This window comes from Numenius arquata, chromosome 9 (genome assembly GCF_964106895.1).
Source record: "Numenius arquata chromosome 9, bNumArq3.hap1.1, whole genome shotgun sequence".
Classification (NCBI taxonomy): domain Eukaryota; kingdom Metazoa; phylum Chordata; class Aves; order Charadriiformes; family Scolopacidae; genus Numenius; species Numenius arquata.
The window spans coordinates 36715722-36737599 of record NC_133584.1 but is presented as its reverse complement, the minus strand read 5'-3'; the positions used below and the strand labels follow the sequence as shown (position 1 = coordinate 36737599).

Sequence of the window (21878 nt, the reverse complement as noted above, 5' to 3'; positions counted from 1 at the left end):
GATGAAATGTTGTTTCCTGCTCCTGTACATTAGAATTTAAGGGCCAATACATCTTGTCAACTTAATTTCTCCGTGCGTGGAATTGGCAGTACAAAACTGGATCTCTACATATTTTTTTCCCCACTGTTTTGTTAAAAAAAAAATATATTTTTTTATGAACCTTTGAATGCAGTATTATATTTTGGCTCTTGTATTAAATCACTAGCGTTCTTTGCATTGGTGGGTGGTTGAAATAGCTTATAACTCTTGTTTTGCTGCTCTTGTGTCTTGCTGCTGCTCAGTTGTTCTACGCAAAGGAGAAAAATTCACTTTCCCATGAGACTTTTTGCAGATGTTGTTTATGTGGAAACTCCGATAGTAAAAAAAAAAAAAAAAAATTCAAAATTTTACATATGCACTTAGTTTAGCTGAAGAGTCTGCTGAACTCTTTCTTCTTTTGGGGTTTATTTTTAGTAGTGTTTGTAAACCTGATCCGATGCGACTCTGAATCCTTTCACTTCTCTGTTTGAGAGAGAGAACTGTAATGTTTCCTCTTGGTCTTATATGCTAATGCCTCCCTGTAGGGTTATTTGATTGATGTGAGACCCCTTCCCCGAGAGACCTGGTTAAACCCCGGCCTCCTCCCGTGCCCCAGTTTCTGTGGGAGGGAAGCTGATGGTGTGCTGCTGCTTGGCTTTGGGCTTAGGCAGCGTCTGTATCTCTTTATTACGAGTGGTGTTGAAATCCAGGGTGCTGTTATCATACCAGAAATCTTGTGAAAGCTCCTTAAGAAAAAAGTCCCTCTGTTCTTCCCATACCACACCTCTTTCTTGGGAAAAAAAATCCCTTTTAGACTGAATTTCACTGTTCTACTATAGTTTCATTATGCAACCGTAAGCCTGAAAGATGCTTGCTTGGTCAATGGCCAGTAATCTGCTGTGGAAAGAGATGATATCATATCATGCTTCTCTTTAAATTTGTGTGTACGGGTTGTAGCCATCCCTTCTTAAGATGTAAACATCCAGAAACTTTTTTTTTTTTTTTTTTTTTTTTCAAATTTATAGATCTCATTGGGATCACAGAGACGTGGTGGGATATGTCACGTGACTAGCGTGCAGCAATGGATGAAAACAGGCTCTCTAAGAAGGACAGGCCAGGAAGGCAAGCACGGGGGAGTTGCCTGTCTTGTGAGAGAGCAGCAGGGATTTCTGCAGCTTTGCCTTGGGATAGATGATGGGCCAGCTGAGAGCAGGTTGGGATTAGTGGGTGACATTGTTTTGGGTGTCCGCTGTAGACTGCCTGATCAGGAAGAAGTACTAGGTGATGCCTTCTTCAGATAACTGGAAGAAGCCTCATGTTCTCAGGCCCAGGTCCTCATGTGGGTCTTGAACTGACCTGACATCTGAAGGACAACACAGTGGGACATAAGAAATCCAGTAGTTTTCTGGAGTGCATTTTATTGATGACTTCCTAACATAGATGATCAAGGAGTCAATGGGCCTAGGTGCTCTGTTGGACCTCATACTTATAAACAAGAAAGGACCGGTTGAGATGTGAAGGTTGGGGTTGCGGTCGCTGTAGTGACCATGGTCACCTTGGCTGTAGTGACCGTGAGATGGTGGAGTTCAGGATCCTGAGAGGAGAGAACAGGACAAAAAGCAGTATCACAACCTGTACTTTAAGAAACAGACTTTAGCATGTTGAGGGATCTGCTTGGAAGTGGTTGATAAGAAAGGTGTTCATGCTGCCATACAGGGAGAGGCATTGACAGGCTGGAGAAATGGGCAGAGAAGGAATCTCATTAAGGTCAATAGAGAGAAATACAAAGCCTTGCATGCACTTGAGGAAGTATAACCCCGTTCTTCAGTACAGGCTGGAGGCCAACCATCTGGAAAGCAGCTCCTCAGAAAAAGGCCCTGGGTGACCTGGTGGACAAGTTGACCATGAGCCAGCAGTGCTCCCTCACGGCAGAGGAAGGCCAATGGTATCCTGGGCTGCATTAGGAGAAGTATCGCCAGCAGGTGGTCCTTCTACTCTGACCACCATTGAGGGAAACAAACCCGGAGCGCTGTGTCCAATCTAATGCTGGGCTTCCCAGAAGAGAGTCATGGGCATACTGGCCCGGGTCCTGCAAAGGGCCACAAAGACTATTAAGGGCATCTGTCATGAGAAGAGACTGAAAGGGCTGGGATAGTTTAGCCTTGAGAAGAAAAAGGCTCACAGGTTCTTACTGATGTATATAAATATCCGATAAGAGGGTGCAAAGAAGACAGCAAAACTCTTCTTGGGGTGCCCTGTGACATTATAAGAGGCAATGAGCACAGACTGAAACACAGGAAATTTTGTCTGAAATAAGTAAACACTTTTTTCACTGTGAGAGTGGTCAAACACTGGCACAGGTTTCCCAGAGAGGTTGTGGAGTCTCCATCTTTGGAGATGCTCAAAACCTGACTGGGCACGGTCCCAAGTGACCTGCTTTAGGTCACCCATGCTTTGAGCAGGGGGTTTGGATAAGCTAGATGGTCTCCAAGAGGTCCTTTCAAACTTCAACTGTTCTATGATTCTATAGAGGGCACGTCAAAGAATTTATCTGTCTTTAGCTTTGATATTTTTAATGATGCAAATACAGTTGTCGTGTTTTTCACTATTCACCCTCAAAGGTTTAATTTCATTTTACTTTTAACATTGATAGTGTCACGATGTTTTTGTACATCTTCTTCTAAATCCTTGAAAAAATACCAGTATATGATTTCAGCAAGCACGTACTTCCAGTTAATGTCAGAGAGAGCACTGTGCCACTGTGTGGAACTGAAGTAGACCGTATGCACACAGTAAAGGTAGTTTTACTGGAAGTTTAAGAATATTTTTTCAATATGACAAATGCTATGTAAAATACTTTCTAAGTACGCCTGCAACTTTACAACTTCAGTGTCTTGAGAATACTGACCTTTTGTAAAAAACCTTTTGTGAGCATAGTCAATTAGCACTAGTGGCCAGTGCATACTTGAATTATTAAAATAAATAATGGTTTGTAGAGAAGCAACATTGGATCCTTATATTAACATCCCTCTAAACGTAGAAGACTGTGCTGAAGGCTCCAAATAAGTTTATTACCAGATAAATATCTAGTTTTTCTGCTAGCTTCCAGATTTTTCTCTTGTATTGCTTAAGACTTGAAGAAAATACCATGCCTTTTGTCATGAAATTTGAAAGGCCACAGTCTGATGGGAGCAGAGGGAGAGCTTAGTCTGGTGTCCCCTACAAAGTCTGACTTCTCTGTTAATGTCCCTGAGATTGTTCAGAAGATTTTGAAGTCTGGTTGGTTTGAAATATTTTCTAATGGCAGTTTTTTTTGCAGTAACAGCTGAGTTATACTGATTTTTGACCTCAGTTGGAAGAAAGTAATTAGGTGGTTATGTTTCAATACTTCTAATTTATTAATTTTTTTTTCTGTAAGGAGAGTATTGTAGTAAATTGGCAGCATCCCCTTCTCCATGTGATGTACACAGGTAAGACAGGGTATGTGGGCAGTGGTTATATAGCTGTAGCTCTAAAATAAACTTTATGATTATACATAGAATTATTTTTCTAATAATATCAGTCTAAAAAAAGATGTTACCTTCTGCCAACAATCTTGTATACTGGAAAAATGCACGCTACAAAGTCATTAGTGAGATTAAATGCTAGTGTTTTTTTTTTTTTTCTTGTTTTTTCAAATGGCAAATGCATTTAAGTGCAATGAATCTGTATTTCGTTGTGGCAGATGTTTTCTGGCCTCTCTCAAAGGCAGAGGTAGTCCCTCCCACCGCTGTACTCTGACGGCTATGGCATCAAGTGCTCTTTAACCTTTGTTGCCTCTGCTTAATTGCTGTAAAAGAGAAAGTAAATCCTTGCCTGCCAGGAAACAGTATGAGGCAACCTGTCCAATGCATCGCTCGGTATGGCAGCATCTGGATTCAGTGCTGCGGTGGATCGGGTTTTGAGAGTGGATGGTCCCTTGTTCATTTTTTAAAATGGATGGTAACAACAGGGACCAGGACCTACAACCGGCCCATCGTTGATTGTAGTTCGGAAAATGGCAGGTGCTTCGAAAATAGGGGCTAGAAACGGAGCGGGTAGATGTTAAATGCCAGCTTCAGTGAGGCACGGGTTATCGTTTTTTCCCTGTCTCCTGTAGATCCCCCACAACCCTTCTGCCTGGCTGATCCTTCCTACCGGGCTTTAAGGCATCCATTGGAGGGGGAGATAGCAGTTGCGACATCTGGTTCTGTTTAGGGTATATGCCCATGAACTGTGATCTTTCATTAACACTTTCTCTTGTTGTGAAATCTCGTCATTTTATTAACGTTTTGTATGGATTCCTGCTTGAATGTCTGCCCCTATGCCATCTTCCATTGTTATTCATGATGACAAACTCGGTGCTAGGATGATGCAAGAGCAAAGTACAGCTTGGATATATTCTACAAACACGGTTTGGGCACATGAAACAATCTTTCACCATTCCAAAAATCTGTAGCGGTTCTGGTTTTGCCATGAAATGTGTGAAGATGGAGTTAGAGACCTCAGCTGCGCGAAGCAGTCATCCGTTTGCTGGCTGCCACCTAGCAAGCCACCAGAGGTCTGCATACTCTGGTCCATCACCAGCTGCTGCTGCATCTCCTCATGGCTTTGAGGAGAAATCCAGTAGCTGCTTCCAGTAACACTTCGATACAGAGTCATCAACTGCATGATGACTCTGCTGTGCTGCACTCTGCATTAGTCCCAGCCCTCAGAAATTGTTTCAGTATCTCACTTAGCACTTTGTTTGTAAATCAGAATGTGTTTGGCCCAGAGGAACATGAGGGATCCACCTTTGTGAAACCCTGTTGCCCTCACCAGCTGTCCCTGCTCGCAGGTGAAGGCAGGTGGAGTGACCTGAGGGATCCTGATGTTAATAGCAGACTTGTGGGAGATGCTGAGCCGATAACGCCCATAACTAGTCTTCATTGGACACTGCTGGGAACTCGTTACACGCTTCATGAGTTTGGAGCAGGATCCAGCTTCATCAGCGTTTCATTGTGCAACTGTTTAGGATGTGCTTATAGGGGAGAGTGTCCCCTTTTCAGTGCGCTTGCTGGTTTTCCTCCGTGCTCCCGCTCCTGCTCCTGGTGGGCGTCTCTGGGACACATTTTAAGATGGCAATGTACAGGACTGCACCCTGGAAGGAGATTTTTGCTTACGAGTGAGTTGTGGCTTTCAGCTGGGGGTGCTTTGTGGCCCGAGTGGAAGGCAGGGCGTGTTACAGCTCGCTGCAGGTGTAGGCATGGCCATGTTCTCACCGACTCCGGCTGGTGTGTCCAGTGGCTGACTGTGGAGCAGAAGCAATGTCTGAAATACCACCAGTTGGTTAGCATAAGATGTTAAGCGTCCCGTCTCCTTGGAATCCTTGCCACTGAGTGTCCCCTGTAGATGGGATTTCAAAGAGTTGGCTGTCGAGGACTTCTACAAACGAGAAGTGGAGGAGGAATGAGGAGAAGCCTGCCCTTCCCTCTTGCCCTTCTGACATACATGGGGACTCTATGTTGGCCTGTACCAGAGCCTGGTTATTAAACACATCCCCAGGAAGCAGAACGCTTGAATTCAGTGTTGCTTCTGCCTTACGTGATTTAATCCTTGCTCTTAGAATCACAGAATCGTTTTGGTTGGAAGGGACCTTTAAGATCATCAAGTCCAACCGTTAACCTAAGGCTGCCAAAACCACCACTAAACCCTGTCCCTCACCACCACGTCTACCTGTCTTTTAAATACTTCCAGGGATGATGACTCCACCACTTCCCTGGGCAGCCTGTTCCAATGCTTGACAGCCCTTTCTGTGAAGAAATTTTTCCTAATATCCATCCTAAACCTCCCCTGGTGCAACTTGAGGCCGTTTCCTCTTGTCCCATCGCCTGTGACTTGGGAGAAGAGACCGACCCCCCCTGGCTACACCCTCCTTTCAGGGAGCTGTAGAGAGCAATAAGGTCTCCCCTCAGCTTCCTCTTCTCCAGGCTGAACACCCCCAGCTCCCTCAGCCTCTCCTCATAAGACTTGTTCTCCAGACCCCTCACCAGCTCCGTTGCCCTTCTCTGGACCCGCTCCAGCACCTCAATGTCTTTCTTGTAGTGAGGGGCCCAAAACTGAGCTCAGTATTCCAGGTGGGGGCCTCACCGTTGTGCAGGGGGACAATCACTTCCCTACTCCTGCTGGCCATGCTACTTCTGATACAGGCCAGGCTGCCATTGACCATGGCCACCTGGGCACACTGCTGGCTCTGGCCACCAAGCGGCATGGTAGCCTAAAGAGAGGTCAGGCTTGCCCTGCTCTCTTGCTGAAGCCATGCAGCGGTGCAGGCAAAAAAACGACTTTTAGGGGCTTAAAGCAAGTGATTGGGGGCCTGGCTGGGGCGTGTTATGTCAATAACTAATAAACTAATAAAGCCAACTAATAAAGTTGGCTAATAAAGCCAAGGCTTCCCCCATTGATTCTTTTTTTTTTTTTTGTTTACAATGTAGGAGAAAAAGTGGAGCCTGAAGTAAGATTTGAAGCAGGAATCCAATTAGGAGTCAAACTTACTCCTAAAGTAAAGAAGTTTAAATTACTCTGTGTGGGTTTTTAATTCCAAAGCCCAGATGTCGTTTAGCTGGTCAGTCATGGGTTTGGAAAATGGGTGACGTAAGTATAGATGGTGTTTAAGAAACAGGACGTGGTAAGGTGCTGTGTCTTGGTAGTTTACATAATTCCTGTTTGAATATAATACTGTAATTTCCTGAAGAAGCCTGAAAAGCTGAGGCAGCATGCCTATGTTGAAAATCTGTATTGGTGTCTAAGGGAAACTCGACATAAAAATTTGCGAGTACTTGCTCTTAAGCTTCTCAGCAACAGCTCAAGCGCCTGCACCAAAAAAAAAAAAAAAAAAAAAAAAAAGAATAAAATCTCTTTCTATCCTGTGTGGATATAACCCTGAAACTGGAGTTAATTTGCGGTTTTCTTCCTTCTCTCCCTGTTGTTCTAATTTCTGCTGCTCATGCTGGCCCATCTCGAAAATTAGGCAGTAGATTTCATAAAGGTTCTAATTTTAATTCTCCCTGCTGCTAGTAGTAGCCTTTTTATGGAAACGTTTTGCTTAACACAAAGGCATTTAGTTATGCTTCTTATGCCAAATGGGCTTGGAGTGGGATGTGTCTCTAGCCCTGGAAAGGCTCTGGCAGGAGATGTAGCTTCTTCCCTTAAACGGAGTTACCTGCAAGTAGGTCTTCCTGCCCTCCTGAGTTTATTTTAATTGCCTATTGTTTTTGTCTATTATTTCCTTCTTTTTTTTTCCATCAGGTGCTGAAGCATTCAGGCAAAATTCTGGGGCATGAAGGTTTTTTGTTGCAGGAGTGAACCATCGAAAGAAAGCCAGCAATACGTGGCGTTTTGGCCACTTCCGCAGGAGAAAATCTTGAGTTTTATCAGTCCTAGTAGTCTGGTTTAATTCTGTTAAATTTTATTTCTAGAATTGAGTGCCAATTGTAGTGGTATTCTTTTAAAAAAAAAAAAAAAGGGAAAGAAAAAAAAAGTATAAAAAGTGAGGACTGTGGGATCACACTGTGTGTTTATACTTTTCAGTGAGTCACACACCTCTTTTTTTTTTTTTTTTTTTCTTCTTCTTCTGTTGGCTGACATTGACCCAATTTTGTCAGAATGATTTTTTAAAAAAAAAAAAAAAATGTGGCTGGGTGGAAGAGAGAGACTTGGTTAGTTTTCCAGTGCAAGGACTCTATTCAAGACGTGTTCTTAGAACATCCATGTTAGAGAAGCGTCTATTCTTTGATAGCGGGAAAAGCTTCAATTGAAGGTTGGGAATCGCTGCTGCATAGAAAGCTGTAGGCTTCTTTAGTGCTGATGCTCATGGAATTATTTGTCTCATTGAAGTGCTATTAATTAGGCTGGCTAAACTGAGCAGTGTTAAAAGTGTTGCCAAGATACTGGTAGAGACGTCGGGTCTGCAATCAAAACCTGCTATTACAGCCTGCTGGGTGGATGTGCTGCTCTGGCCAGCTTTGGTTCGTCCGAGAGCTTTTCAATTAGAGACTGAACTGTGTCTGATATAGCAAATTAGGAACATGTTTCTGGTTGGCAGATATTTAAGAAATAGATATATTTTTATATATATATACACATACACATACATGTGGATGTTTATATTTGACCTCTGTTCAGTAAGCTCTTAATTCTCTTTTTTTCCCTGTGGTCTTTTTGACAGGTAAAACAAATCTGGCAAAAAGGAGGTGCTTGCCTCTCCAGTAGTGCTTTAGAGAAGGAATGATGTGCCTTGGATAAAGGAAGACTAGTTACTGAAATGGGAGTAGGATGTACTAAACATGCAAGAGTGATTGAGTTCTGTAGTTTAAAGGAAAAAAAAAACCCCAAGAAGTTCAAAGAAACGCCATTCACATAACTGCAGCTTCTGATTTTATCTAGGAAATGGTGTCACTCATTAAAAATTGTTATGCAAACTAGATAAAGCTCCCAGTTCATTTTTCTTTCAAGTAGTCAATTAAAGAAACAGGAGTGCCTTTAACTATTGTGCGATTGTTTGTTGCACACGTGTGCTCTGCACATTTAATAAATACATACAGCGCTGGCGCGTGGTGCGGTCAGGGCCCTCAGACCTTCCTAGGGATGCCCAGCTCTTCTTGGCTCTTTGTCACCATTCTGCCTCTTAACCGTGTTCCTCCTGTCTTTTCTCACTTGCCGTTGTACTGGCAAGGACAGCTGTTGCTTATGAGGAGATTTGCAGCAGTACATCAATATTTATAACTGTCGAATAGTTTAGCAGCTACACTCTGGCTGAGGAACACTTTTTGGCAAGTGTTTATTTTGGACGGTGTTAGGACAGATTGGGATCTCTTCTGTGGAGTGCGCTCCTGCTGTGTTTTCACAAAACTATCTTTAAGTGCTTTTCTAAGCTTCTGATGGATTCCTGGTTTAGTCATATTAATAAATATTTAGCAAAAGGGATGCGTTTTGTTTTAGAAGATAAAAAAAAGTTAATGATGTGAAAACGCAGTTATGGATCTTGCAAGGACAAAGAAGGGTTAAAAAAACATTTGTGGCTTTTTTAATTGTGATATATGTTTTTAGGGAGCTAGGAATGTGGATCTGTAAACGTTTTTTCTCTCTCTTGTACAATTTCAACTCTGTTGTCAAACGGCCCTTAATACCAGGGGGGAAGGACTGCCACGCTGACTCAAAAAATGCCTTTGAATTTTCACATTCAGATCTCGTGCATCTCTTGGCTGCTGAGTGTTTATGAACTTTTCAAAGCTCTATCCTTTTTATTCCCTAAAAGAAATCCGTGTTTTTGAGGGAAAACACATTAATTTCAGTTGTGTTTTACTTTTCTGTGATGAGGAACAACAGCGTGTATTGAAAGATTGGTGCTGAGGTTGCAAAGCCTTGCACTTAAAACCTGATTTATGATCTTGGGCATAAAATGCTAAAATTGAAAACCTGTATCATAATGCAGATTCATAAGACCGTGTTTTTACCTTGTTTCCTAGTAAGATGCCTGTCTTACTGCCTGTTCTTGTGTCAGTCTAAGATAGAAATGAGTGACATTCAGGGCACGCATTCCAGTACCTAAAAAAACCCCCAAAAGTAAAATAATAATAATTAAAAAAGGTGTTAATATCCAAGAAAGGATCGTAGGTGGGTGAATGTAAGTAGATACCCCAAACTTGCTAGCATCTTCCTCTTGCCCCGAGGGACAAAGCCCAGGAGGGTACAGGCATGCACACATGCCAGGAGTGGGGGGGAGGCAGAGCTTCTGACTGACGGGCAAAAATGCCGCTGCGGTCCGGGGGCACAACAGCCTCTCAAAACTTGAGGAGTCTTGGTCAATTTTGGTCAAGATGACTTGCACGTGAAGTCATATAATTCTGCACAAATCCTCACCTCCTGCAGTCTCTCTCTTTCAAAGGTCTGCCTGGAAGAGAGGAAAGCTGTGATAAGGGCGCTCCGACTTTCCTAGGGGTGCCTACACCTTAATCGGTTTTTAATAACTGTTTTGTCATTCAATCACCGGCTGATCCCCGCGCCTGGGGATGGCTAACTTGGCTTGCAGCTTGGCCTGTCTCCTTTGGTGGTGGTTTTGTCTTGGGGGGGGTGCCAGACCCTCCAAGGCCATCGCTGGGGGTGAGGGAGAGTTAAGGGTCCTGATTGCATTGCATACCCATGCCCTCACCATAGAGGGTTGGGTTCCTCTTCAAGCTGGGAAGACCTGGAATTGTACATATCCCGCCCAACTTTCATTAGTCCTTCCGAAACTGGGCCAGGGAGAGGAGGATGTTTGAGGCTGGAAGGAGTCTTCCCGAGGGAGGCTGGCTCTGTAGCCTAGTTGGTTACAGCGTTCGCCGGTGAAGAAGACCTTGGCAGCCCCTCTCTGTGGGTTTTCTGGTTCGTCCTTTACAAGTGTCTCTCTGCATTAACTTCCTAATGAACCCCGGTGTGTAATTAGGATGCTTTTAATTACCCTGCTGGGTAACCTCACCCCATTAATGATTTTGAAGCTGGCACTCTGGATTTCACTGGTGTGTGTCTGCTGTGATCTTTAATAGCGAGCTTTACAGATGGCTTTTTTTTTTTTTTTAAAATAAATTTTCATTTTAGGTAAAACACGGGTTATAGTCTGTTTGATTGTAAAAATTAAGATGTTCATTCTGATGCAGGTCTGAAAGAGGTCTGCATAACTGATTTTAAGCAATAACCTTAATTAGCTCAAATTTTGAAAGTGAGTTCCAGTTATTGCTTACCATTTGTCATGCTTATATCTGAGTTATGTGAATGTTGTCTGACATGGAATTTTTTCTTTCTTTCAGCCTTTCTTCCAACTTGTGAAGTTACGGAAACTTGGACTTAGTGATAACGAAATCCAGCGGCTCCCTCCAGAAATAGCGAATTTCATGCAGCTGGTGGAACTTGATTTGTCTCGAAATGGTAAGCTCCAATGTTAACGTATTTGATTCTATACCATCCTATGACATGGTCTATAGAACTGGATTAGTGGGGTTTTTCTGTCTCTGAAGTTGTTGTCTGTGTCCCGCAGAACGCTTTTCCGTGTAATTCATGGATTTGCCTATAGTTCTAGATGGGGAGGAGAGCCAGTGGTGGAAATACAGTGATAAAATAATGCTTGACTGTAGTTCTGCCTTTCTGAGAGCCTGCTTTATTTTCCAATTTAAAGAATGCGTCCTGTTTACATCCTGTTTTTATATGTGTATCTGTCCCAATGTTAATTTCTTTCCCCAAGCTCTCTGAAATGCCTAGCATTTAATAAGACAAAAAAAAATGGGGATTGAAAAAAAAAAAAAAGCTCCTTTCTGTCCAAAAAAAGTCTGCCTATGAGTTGTAAGTCCATTTCTTTATCTCTGCTCTCCTTACCTGTGATTAGCAAGAGGCGCTGGTGTTTCTGGTTGTACTTTTGGAAGGATCTGTCTTTTTGTCACTTGCAGAGATAAATTCAGGAAAGGGTGCTGGGAGATACTGTCTTAAAATGTGGTGTTGGAAACCACCTGGGTTTATCATTCGATAGTAATGTTTGCTGCTTGTATTGTCTCAAGCTATGATGGAGTGAAAACATTTTTACTTTTTTTGGTGGTTTTTTTTTTTTGGTTTGTTTTTTTTTTTGTTTGGTTGTGGTTTTTGTGGCCTGGTGAACTTACCAGTTCTGCAAGAAGTTCAGGGGCTGGTGGGTCACCTTTAAGCAGCCTTATGACCCACTGATCTAGAAACAGCAAATCCGTGTTAGCAAATTAGAGCAACTGTCAGCTATTCTTGCCTCCTTCTATGCAGTGGATACGCACAAAATGCTCTCTGAGGTGTGATGGATGGGGTGGGAGAGAGCAAGGTTGTGTAACCTTGTAAATAAGTGAGGGATGTAGCTGAATATTCAAGAGAAGAAGTAGTGCAACAGGAAGCCTTTTTTCCTTTATGGTTTATTTTGACATTGACCCTTTGCCACTGAAGAATATTCAGTGGCCACTTCACCTTCCTGTCACTATCTGAAATTTGCATCTTTATTTGTTTGGTATTTTTAATGCTGTCTTTATCTGATAATATAATTGATGAAGCGTAATAAGTCTCCAGGCAGTTGCTGAAAAATTTCTGTGAACCATATAATTTTATACACATTGGCAAAACCTTGTAAGAGAAGAAAACTGGAAAAAAAATCTGAGAGACAGAAGAAACACATTAGTTAAAACATTTTAGAAATACACAAGCATTAATTGACGCAGTATTTTGGCTGCAGAGTTTGGCTGAGTTGAGTGCTGTCTGTGGCAGACCTTGTACAAAAGGAAACGCTCTTGTTGGCTTAGTAATTCTCTTTGCAAATGAATAACTAGCTGCAAAAGAGCTTGGTGGATCAGGGCCATGTGAACTCTTCTCAGCCTGACTTGGAAGTTGGCTGGAGAGCTCAACTGTAACGAGAACAGATGGTGTGAACATTTATGGTTGGGTAGATGCATGTGTGTCATTAGAAGTTACCACACAGGGAAGGGTTTTCTCCTGTAATGGGTTGGACTAATGCAGGTGGCAGGGAGCAGTTGCTTTCCTGTATCCAAGGTTCAGTGTTAATTGCCCGTTTTATTGCATTACTTTCTCTTCTCTGTGGTTCATTGCAGAGGGTGGCCGATAATGCTTCCCCCTGCCTAATCATGTCACGGTTATTGCATGATCTGACTCTCCAAATGGGAAACACGCTGTGTGGGTGATGGGGGGGGGGGGCGGGGGGCAGAAGATGACTGATGTTGCTTTCTGCTGTTTGGTCATGTTAGGGTTGTCTCACAGCTCTTTAAATTAAAAGGCACAACACAGACTATCTGGGATGCTGCAGGGGAAATTCTCACATAAGATTGTTGAGATTTACAGTATTTTCATTTCTTTGTATCCTGAACCCACCTTCCAATATGTCAGATTCTCAACCTGCCAAAGGTTTCTCCTGTTTGGTGGTTCTTGTTTTTCTAACTATCAAAGTACTTAGGAAAAAGGGAGAAAAAAAAAAAAAAAAAGGAACTCTTTGTATTCCTTTCAGGCGAGAAAAACAGCCCAGCTTTTCAAAACGCAGTATGCTGCATGAATAGGAAAGTGTGATGGTGACATCTGAACTTGGGAAATAAGAGATCATTGTTCTGTGTTTTTTGTTGTTTTAGCTGTCTGGTTCGGTGCACTAATTGCTTTCAGTTCTGGCCATTCTGTTTCCTCAAGAGCTTAAAAATGCACATATAAATTCATTTGATGTTCTGCGTGCAGGAGCATCCCTTTCTATTTTAACCTCTCATCACAGGAGGAGGAGAAAAGGCTTTTGAATAAACAAAGTACTTTCATTTCCCTCATGATAAAATGGTGCCGTGTCTTCCTTTCTCATACTTTCTAATCCTTTGGTCAGAGCACGGTCTTTGAAGCTCTGTGAGGTAGTGGGTATGTTGTATGGCTGGACTTGAGTGCACTTGCAGGCTGCAGTGGCCAGCTGTGTTCTGTGCAGCGGTGAGGTGTTCCATCTGGAGGTGGGATGGATCCCCCCTGGCAGGATCCCTCCCGACTCTTCGGAGGCAGCTCTGGATGCCTGTGCAACGCTGTGTTAGGCAGTTGCCTAAGTAGCCTGAGTTCATAGGCACTCAGGCAAGGTGGGCAGGGAAACTAAGTGTGGCTTTCTTAAATTCCCAAGTGTTTTAAAATGCCCAAGGCGTGCTCGTATACATTAAAAACATGCCACATAATTAATCCTTTAAGCAGTTTTTGGTGAATCTAGAACTGCAAAAATCTTTCTAAGTAAAACTCAAAAGTCTTCAGCAGATGTAAACTTGATGCTCCTGTGATCTTGGGTGTACGTGAGGGAAGTCTGGGAAGGGTAGGGTGAGAGCCTTCATGGTGCAGAAGGAGAAGGATTTGGGGAAGGCTAGGAGCCATGTAATCTTAACTTTTCCTGGATTGCTTGCATGTTGATGCTATTTCTTATTCCTCTGCAAGGCCATGTGTTCATACAGATTTCCTAGGAAGCATCCCCACGTTGCTTTTCTAGTCTGGCTGAGGCTGTTATTTGAGCAAAGGTTGAATGGATAAATCAAGAATGAGAGTATCGGGGGCAGGGAAGCTGTGCTAAGAAAACAGCATAGTGATGGTGAACACTTTGAAGGTTATTTGGCAATGCAGTTTATCTCTGCCCCTTGGTCTTAGGTTGTTCAAAAAGCTGAGGTACTTGTTCTGAGGCTAAAGAAAACAGACTCGTAGGATTTCAACAGTGGATGGCTGAGCTTTTGAGTGGCTGGCAAAGCGTGTCTGGGACTCAGAGTATTCCCTGTAGCATCTTCCGAGATAGATGCTCGACTACTGCGTGTCTGAAATGACTGCTGGCTCCCTTGGGCTTCCCAAGCTCGGGTAAATCTTTTCCTGGATTCCCACATCACTGGTGAATTCTGCCAGGACGCTGGGTTGCTGAAGCGTCCTTGCTTGATGTCCTTGAAGTTTGGGTAGGGCTCCTGTGCTTTGCATTGAGTTTCAGCGCAAGACGTTGCTCTACATGGTAGGGGAGAGATTCTGCTCTAGGCACAGTCAGAAGCACCTGTGTGCTGCTTGTTTTCCCACAGCACCTGGGCACTCTCCGGGACAAGTCTCGGAAGACCCTGTGATTCAGAAAAGAAGTCCAGTCTCCAAAGGGAGAAAGACATGCTCAAATTTCTGCAGTTTTTTTTCTTGTGCCTCTGCTGGCACTTCATTAAGCTTCCCTCTCTCCCAAAGTGTGTGCAGCTTGTTTGAGATCCCTGGGAATTGTAGCCGGCCGCTACCCATGCTGCTCATCCCGCCTTTTCTTCTCCCTTCCCCCCCCTTTTCTTCCACACAACCCCAGGAGGCTGAATTCTTGAAGCTTAGGGCCCTGCCATCCCAGATTCATTAAAATGTTAATGGCTTTTCTTGTTCCGTAGCTTCTTCCAGACAGGAGGGGTTTCTGTAGTTAATTTAATGCATGCTGGTATTTGGGATTATGTACGCTACGTATGTATGCTGTGTTCTTGCAGACGTGGAGCATTTTTAGTATCCCTCTTCTCCAGGAAGGGGGTTTTTTGTTTGCCTTTGACATGTACTAAATCCTCTAAATTCCACCGATATGTTTTTGTCACAATATTGCATGCTCCTTAAAATGCCCTGAAGGTGTTAATTTAATTGTAGTATTTTTATTTGAAAGAAATTGCTACACCCCCCACCCCCCTTTCTCTTAACAGGTGTGGTGTGGAAGTCTGGATTATTATTTTTTTTTTAATGTCCTATACTTTTTCCAGCCTTTGACAGATTGACAGCGGCTTGTTTCGTTCAGCTCTTTTAGGATAAGAAGAAAATCACTGCGAGCTTTCACACGGGGCAGCGGCTGCTGTGTGTTAGGCACTGGGGTGGCTTTCCTTACCCTTCCCAGCTGCAGCAGAGCCAGTTGAACCGTCCCGCTGCCCACCCCCTTCCCGGATGAAGACTAACCCCCTCGCTTATGTAGGAGATGAGCCTCTTCCACTTCTGTGTCTGCTTGCCTACGTTTTGCTGTCTGTCTGTGATAAAAGCCTGGGCAGGGTCTTCTGCTGCTGCTCTTCTTGCTTTCATTGAACATGCCCACCAAGGACTTGGTCACGCAAGCCCATACCATCAACATAGGTGCTGTGTACCAGCAGACTTGCACTCACTGTCTGTAGCTGGCAGCAGGCAAGGGGATTCAAGTTAGCTGTTCTTCTGTGGAAGTCCTCAAATCAGTGCTAAGTCTCAAATTAGTGGAAAAGATGCAAGTGTGTGTGCAATGGGAGAATTAAATGGATTTTGATAATCTCTGTAGATGGATTATGCTGGTTCTGCTGCTGGCTCCGCTCTCAGCGGAGCTGAGATCTGTTACTTCGTGAACTGAGGTTTGCTGTGGCATCTACCAAGGAAATCTGTGTGTGGGCAGATCTTATTAAGCCATATTTAATTGCAGGAGGCATAATACCAAAACCTCAACACGGTTCTTTACTTTGATGTCCAGTAAGAATAATGCTATGTACAGTTTCGTACCTACAGTAGAAATGGATTCTGGCTACATGATGTATTAATTATTACCCATTTCTGTAGTTTCTGCTTAAACTGAGTTTATGACTGTATTGATAGAGCAGTTGTTCTGGACACAAGCCTGGTGACACGAGGATATTCTCATTCCAAAATCCTCTCTCAACACAGTTGCCGTGTTATGGCAAATATATGTTTATGTGAAACTGTAATTACAGATATCACAAAGATAAATATGCTACTGCAGGATTACCCTAACAGTAGAGGTGGTTCCTTGGAAGCATCTCAACTGTCGCAACGCTGCAGTGTAAGGAGAGAGCTGCTGCTCTGCGAGGCTGATGGTCTGAGCAGCGTCCAAGATTGTGGAGGTCAGTCTTTGGCAGCTGCAGTGTCCCAAATGCTCCGTGAGACTTACTTTTACCTTTTCCTTGCTTCCAAAACGGATTATAGCTGCAGATTTAGAAACTTTTATTGTGTTTTGTCTTCAGTCATCTGGGTTCTTTCAGAAATCAACAGCAACGGTGTTTAACTGTTCTGCTTTCAGTTGCAGGCAATTTGATATTGCTGCTTTTTATTTGAAGTGTTTATTCTTTTTAGCTCCTTTACAACCTAATTAAAAGTCTCTTTAGAGAACCCGGTCATCCTCAGGACACCACACTCATTGTGTATGGCGTGATAGGTACATTTTACTCAACAAGTCATTTAAAGCTTCCGCAGAAGGCCGGGTGAGCACTTGGCAGCTGACCCCGCAGAGCATCCGTCCATGACACAGAAGAGCAATGTGTGTCCTTTGCTTCCCTCTCTGGGGCTGGAGCTCACTTGTTTGTATCGGTGTGTGATGCACAGCAACGCTTTCCCTTTTCACTCTGCTCTTGGAGATGTACCTGCCACTGGTGCTGTAGGATAACCTCCCATCTGCCCGCAAAGTGGGCAGGGGTTCCCCTTTCCCTCTCCCCCACCGAAAGCAGGATAACCGGTGCTTGCAAACTAGAAATACTGACAGAGGAAAGGCTTGAACGCTTGTTTCGATTCAGCCTGGGCTGGCGATCCAGCTGTTTTACAGTGAGGACATAAGCTAATTAGACTCTTAAGTCTTCTGATCCTGTCCTGCAGCCCCACACGGGCTCTGCTCTCTCATCTCACATCTGCTGCCTTTTGCCCTGGGATCTGGCCCGGGATCTGGCTGTCCACCTCTGCTCCACATCCACAACATCCCACTGGAGACCTCCTCCGCAACATCCTCTTCTTCTCTGCCTGCCACCAGCTGCCCTGACGCAAGTCCGGTGCTAAATAGCAAAACCCAGAATGTTCAGAAATAAATACGAATTGACACTTTCTTGCTCGGTGGACAAGGAGGAAAAAAAAAAAAAGCCAGCAAACTGTGCTGTGAGGCGGTATCGTTGGCAAATGCATCTTTTTTGTTAACCTATGCAACTGCTAGATGTTGCTTGTTTGCCTTCTGAACTGCTTTGTGTCCAGGTGTGCACTTACAGACAAACAAGAATTGCTCTCCTACTCCTCAATGGACACGTCTTACTTGGTACAAGAAAGCGTCCTGTGGATGCGCTCACTGCAACCCACCTGAAAGCCATGGGACACCCTACCAGAGCCTATCGTGGTTTGTATGGTGGTGGAGCACGACTGCAGATGATCTTAAGCCTTAGCCTAGGTCAGGCCAGTGACTGTTTTTTGGTTTTGTGGTTCGGTGGGTTTTTTTGGTGATAATGAAAGCAAAGCTCCCTTGTCGCAGACTTGGAGATAACATAATTTTTCACTCTTTTAGGTATTTGCTTGCTAGCAGTTGTGTTGGGTGGTTGTTTTGGGTTTTTTTTTAATTCACCTAATTTCTAGTGACATATATTTTCTGTGTACTATCTCCCACCCCTCCCTTGAGGTTAGTGTGAAACCTGTGCTTAAAAAACATCATCATCTTCATGTCTTACACGTGAAGTTTAGGGATCGATGCACAAAGTACTGGGGAAGAAACAAACACACACTGCAAATTGCTTTTAGATTCTGGAGCACTGCAAAATCCCACAGAGGTGCAGAAATCCTTGCTCGCTTTGAAAAAGTGATGTGAAAGTTGGAATTTGTGGATCTGTGTCTCTCAAATGAACTTGATGTTGGTAAGTTGGAGGAGAGGTGAGCTTTATATGCAGCAGGAGAAGTAAGGTGGGAGAGAAAAGACTGGACCTCGTCACTGAGCAAGGCTCACCCCGGAGGGGAGGAGGGGAAGGAAGAAGCGGCAAGTGCCGAAGGTGATTGTGAAAGAGAAGATAAGTGAAGCCTCATGATGGAATAATCTAATTAGAGAAGTTGAGAAGGTGTTATTTTTAAATGGATTACAGAAAAGTGGATTTTTCCATCGTGGTGCATTCTGCCAGATTTAACTGTTTTTTCTAAGGAAACTTAGTTAATGTACTTGCGTGCACATCTAGCATCAGTGTCTATCTTCATCCAAATTCAAGAGAAGGCTATGGATTTTGAAAGGTCTTTTTGTTTGGGTTTTGGGGGTGCAGTTTTGTTTGTTTTTTGGGCTTTTTAGTGATTCTTTTTTTCTTTTTGAAAATGGCAGGACAAGCTGGAGTCAGAAACCTTTGGCCTGCTGAAGTATCAGCTAACGCGTTACATATCAGACAATCCATATAGGAGTGACATAAAATAAATCATTTTCTGGATAATCTAGATTAGAGATCATAAAGTGGCAATCTGCAAACAGGCGTTGTTCTTGTATCCACAGAGTTGCTTGGGTTTTGGTTTCTTTTTTGTTGAGAGGGTTAGATGCCATGACTATGAAGTTACTGAAGAATTAATCCAATAAATCTGTAACTTTGCTGTTAAAAGATTTAATACGCTTTCTGTAGGTAGAATACTACTTTTTACTTTTTTTTTTTTCTTTCTCAGACCAAAAATATTTAATTCCTGCTGGCCTTGAGGTCCAAGATAGAAATCCTTATAAAAATGTCTCCTAGCCTTGCTTAACTCTTCATTGGCAGTAAAAAGGTAAAAGAAGTAAATTCCTTGCTGAACTCGGGCTCTTCCACTTAATTCACCTGGAACTATTGTTTCCTTGTGATCTGATCTTTGAGCTCCCCCCCCCCCCTTCTTTTTTTCCTCCTGTTTCCAGTTTACAGCTCCTGTTCCTGTGTTGCTGCTCCTTCCTGAGGCTGAGGAGGACAGGACAGTCTGTGGATTTACCACATGCTATCTGTTAAAAAAACCAGCTTGTCTTTATGTCCCCACACAGTTTTCAGTAAATTGCCTAATTTCTATGTATCTATGAAATGCAGTTTTGTGATGATTTTTTTCCCCCTGCTCCTCTCCTCCCTTGGAAAAGGGACGTATCCAGAAGCAATGATGAGGAGGAATGAGATGCGTACCTCGCTTCAGTTTCTTGTTAATTATACAGTAAGGGATTTAGTTGAGAAAACCCAACCTGAACGTGTTTGTGAATTTTCCTTCAAATTGTAAAGACAGGTCTTAAAAGAGTTGTATCTCTGGTAGTTGGTATATCGTCAGCCTCAGAGCTTGAAGAGGAAAATGTTACAGCCTGTAGGAGAGCCGCTTTAATCTCAATAGGCTTTGCAAGGACCGGGTGATTCCTGTCACATCATGCCTCAGAAATTGTAATGTTTACCTAAAGAGGTTGATCAGTGCAGCCTTCAGGTCTGGTAGCAAAACCGTCTAGTTCCTAGGCAAAAAAGAAGCCCGTTGGATCATTGTGTGATTTTAATGTGGAAATGGAAGGAGAGGATGACTGACCTTCCTCCATCCCTTTCCCCGCTGGATACCGCTTGGCTACTTTGGGGAGGGTAGACAGATGTGGTGGTGGTGGTGTCTGTGGGACAACAGCCTACTCAGCTGGGCTTTGCAGCTGAAGAGCCCTTCTTAAAGACAAACAAATATTTGCCCCCACAAATTCCTTCTTGCAAGGTATGTGGCTAAGTGGACGGTTTCGTCCTCCCACACTGGGAAGGTGGAGGAGGTGGAGAGCAGAGTGGGAGAAGTTTCCCAAGGGCAGGCATCTGGGAGACCTCTCTGCAGTGGGTGGCACAGAGGAACCTCTGTGGAAGTGGGAAGAGAACCTCTAGGCTCCAACATCACTCGAGCACTGCAGCGCTTAATGCTTTATTGGCCCTTTTGTGTGCGTGTGTGTCTGTGTGATAAAATACCGTAGATATTGTATATTATATATATGTAAAGAGACGGGGAAAATTCTTCTGTCTATTGAACTGGATGGCTGAGATGTGGTTCCCCTCTGGTTATCCCTCTCCTGAAGGATAATGCTGCATGAATTTACAGTCTTTGGGTCTGGGGTGGGCTTCCTGGCTATGCATTTGGTATAAACTGATCAACTGCTTAACACATTAATGAATTACTAATCGCTAAGTGGTTAAGGTCTCTTGCCTGTGTTGTATGTACCTGGCGGTGGGCCTTTTGCTATGACTGTCTAGATCAGGACTCTTCAGTTGACTTGTGCTGGGGTGCATGGGGTGCGCCAGCTCCAGCCCTCCTAAAGCACAGCACTCTATGTCACCTTCATAGCTGGAAAATACAACAGCATCCAGTAGCTGCTCCCTGAAAGACCCGTGAACATTGTAAACTCTCCCTCAGGAACGTGCCACATCTGAGACTTCAGCTAAGTTCTTGTGAAAATACTTTTTACTTTGAGCTGGGGTCCACCGTTTGAGTAGCTTTGGTCTGGTAGCCCTGCCGCAGCCTAGGACCTCCTGGCCATTGCTGTCTCAATATTGATTTGATATTGGAAATTACAGTCACTGTTGCAGAATGTGTAAAGGATGCTGGACTTGTAGCCTTTCAGCAGACAAAAAAAATATTGCCAGTTCTTGAAATTCGATATACAATGCTGTGAAAATGTGCCATACAAAAGGTTTTATCAGTTTAAAATGAAAGGCATCTTCTCCCCCACCCTCCTAGCCATCGGAAGAAGGAAAGTGGGAGAATGGAGACTAAGAGATGATGTTGTTGTAAAAACCTTCAACAAAAAATGTATTAGCACCAAACAAATGTGGTTTTAGAAATATTTTTTTCATTCAGACAGTACAGAATTCTCTAGTGTCAAACTTACCCCTTGTACAAGAGGTACCTCACTTGTACAAGACTTGCTAGCTCATTAGCAAATTTTTGTGCAAACTAGAATGATAAACATCTGAAGAGGTGTTTTGAATGGGGGGGAGGGAATATGTCCTCTCTATGCACATGACTGCCGAGCTTGATTTTCATCCACTTCTGCTGGCACGACTTCTTTTTGCTGCCAGTGTATTTGTATTGTCACACGTCACGGGGCTTATGGCTTTATTATTAGCGATGCTGCACAGTCTGTATCCTGGAACATCTGGGGCATCGTGTAAATGTAGAGCATTTGTCAGTGTTCAGCATTAGAAGAATCCTAGATATTTAAGTAGGATTTGAGCTGATTATCCATCAGTGGCAAGAAAAGCATTCAACCTTACTGTTGCTGATATTGGCAGAGATGTACGTGTTAATGTCCAGAAGGAAGTCAAGTAGTCAACAGAAATGGTGAAAGCTGCTTAATCCATCAAGAGACAGGACTTCTCTATATGTTTTAATAACCTCTGTTGCTTTTCAGTTGATTATGTCGATGTTTCTATTATGGGCCACCATCATCTCTGCTTTAATAATCACTCCCAAATTTTTTTGTCATATACTAAAATGCTCCTTGCCTTTTCCCTTCTGAGTTCATTTAATCAACGCAATGTTACACTAGCCCTCGCGTGCAGTGATAAAGTGTCTGCTCGTAACTTGGTTGTGTTTTGCCTGAGAAATCTTCTTAAGATGCC

General features: G+C 43.4%; 1 protein-coding gene across 1 annotated transcript in view; it reads left to right on the top strand.

Annotated features, from left to right (window-relative positions):
* Nucleotides 1-21878, top strand: part of LRRC1 (leucine rich repeat containing 1) — a 74385-nt gene that overhangs the window by 5431 nt on the left and 47076 nt on the right. Inside the window, exon 2 of the mRNA XM_074154057.1 lies at nt 10860-10977. Within this exon, the coding sequence (XP_074010158.1) occupies nt 10860-10977 (118 nt within the window). The remainder of the gene's footprint in view (nt 1-10859; nt 10978-21878) is intronic.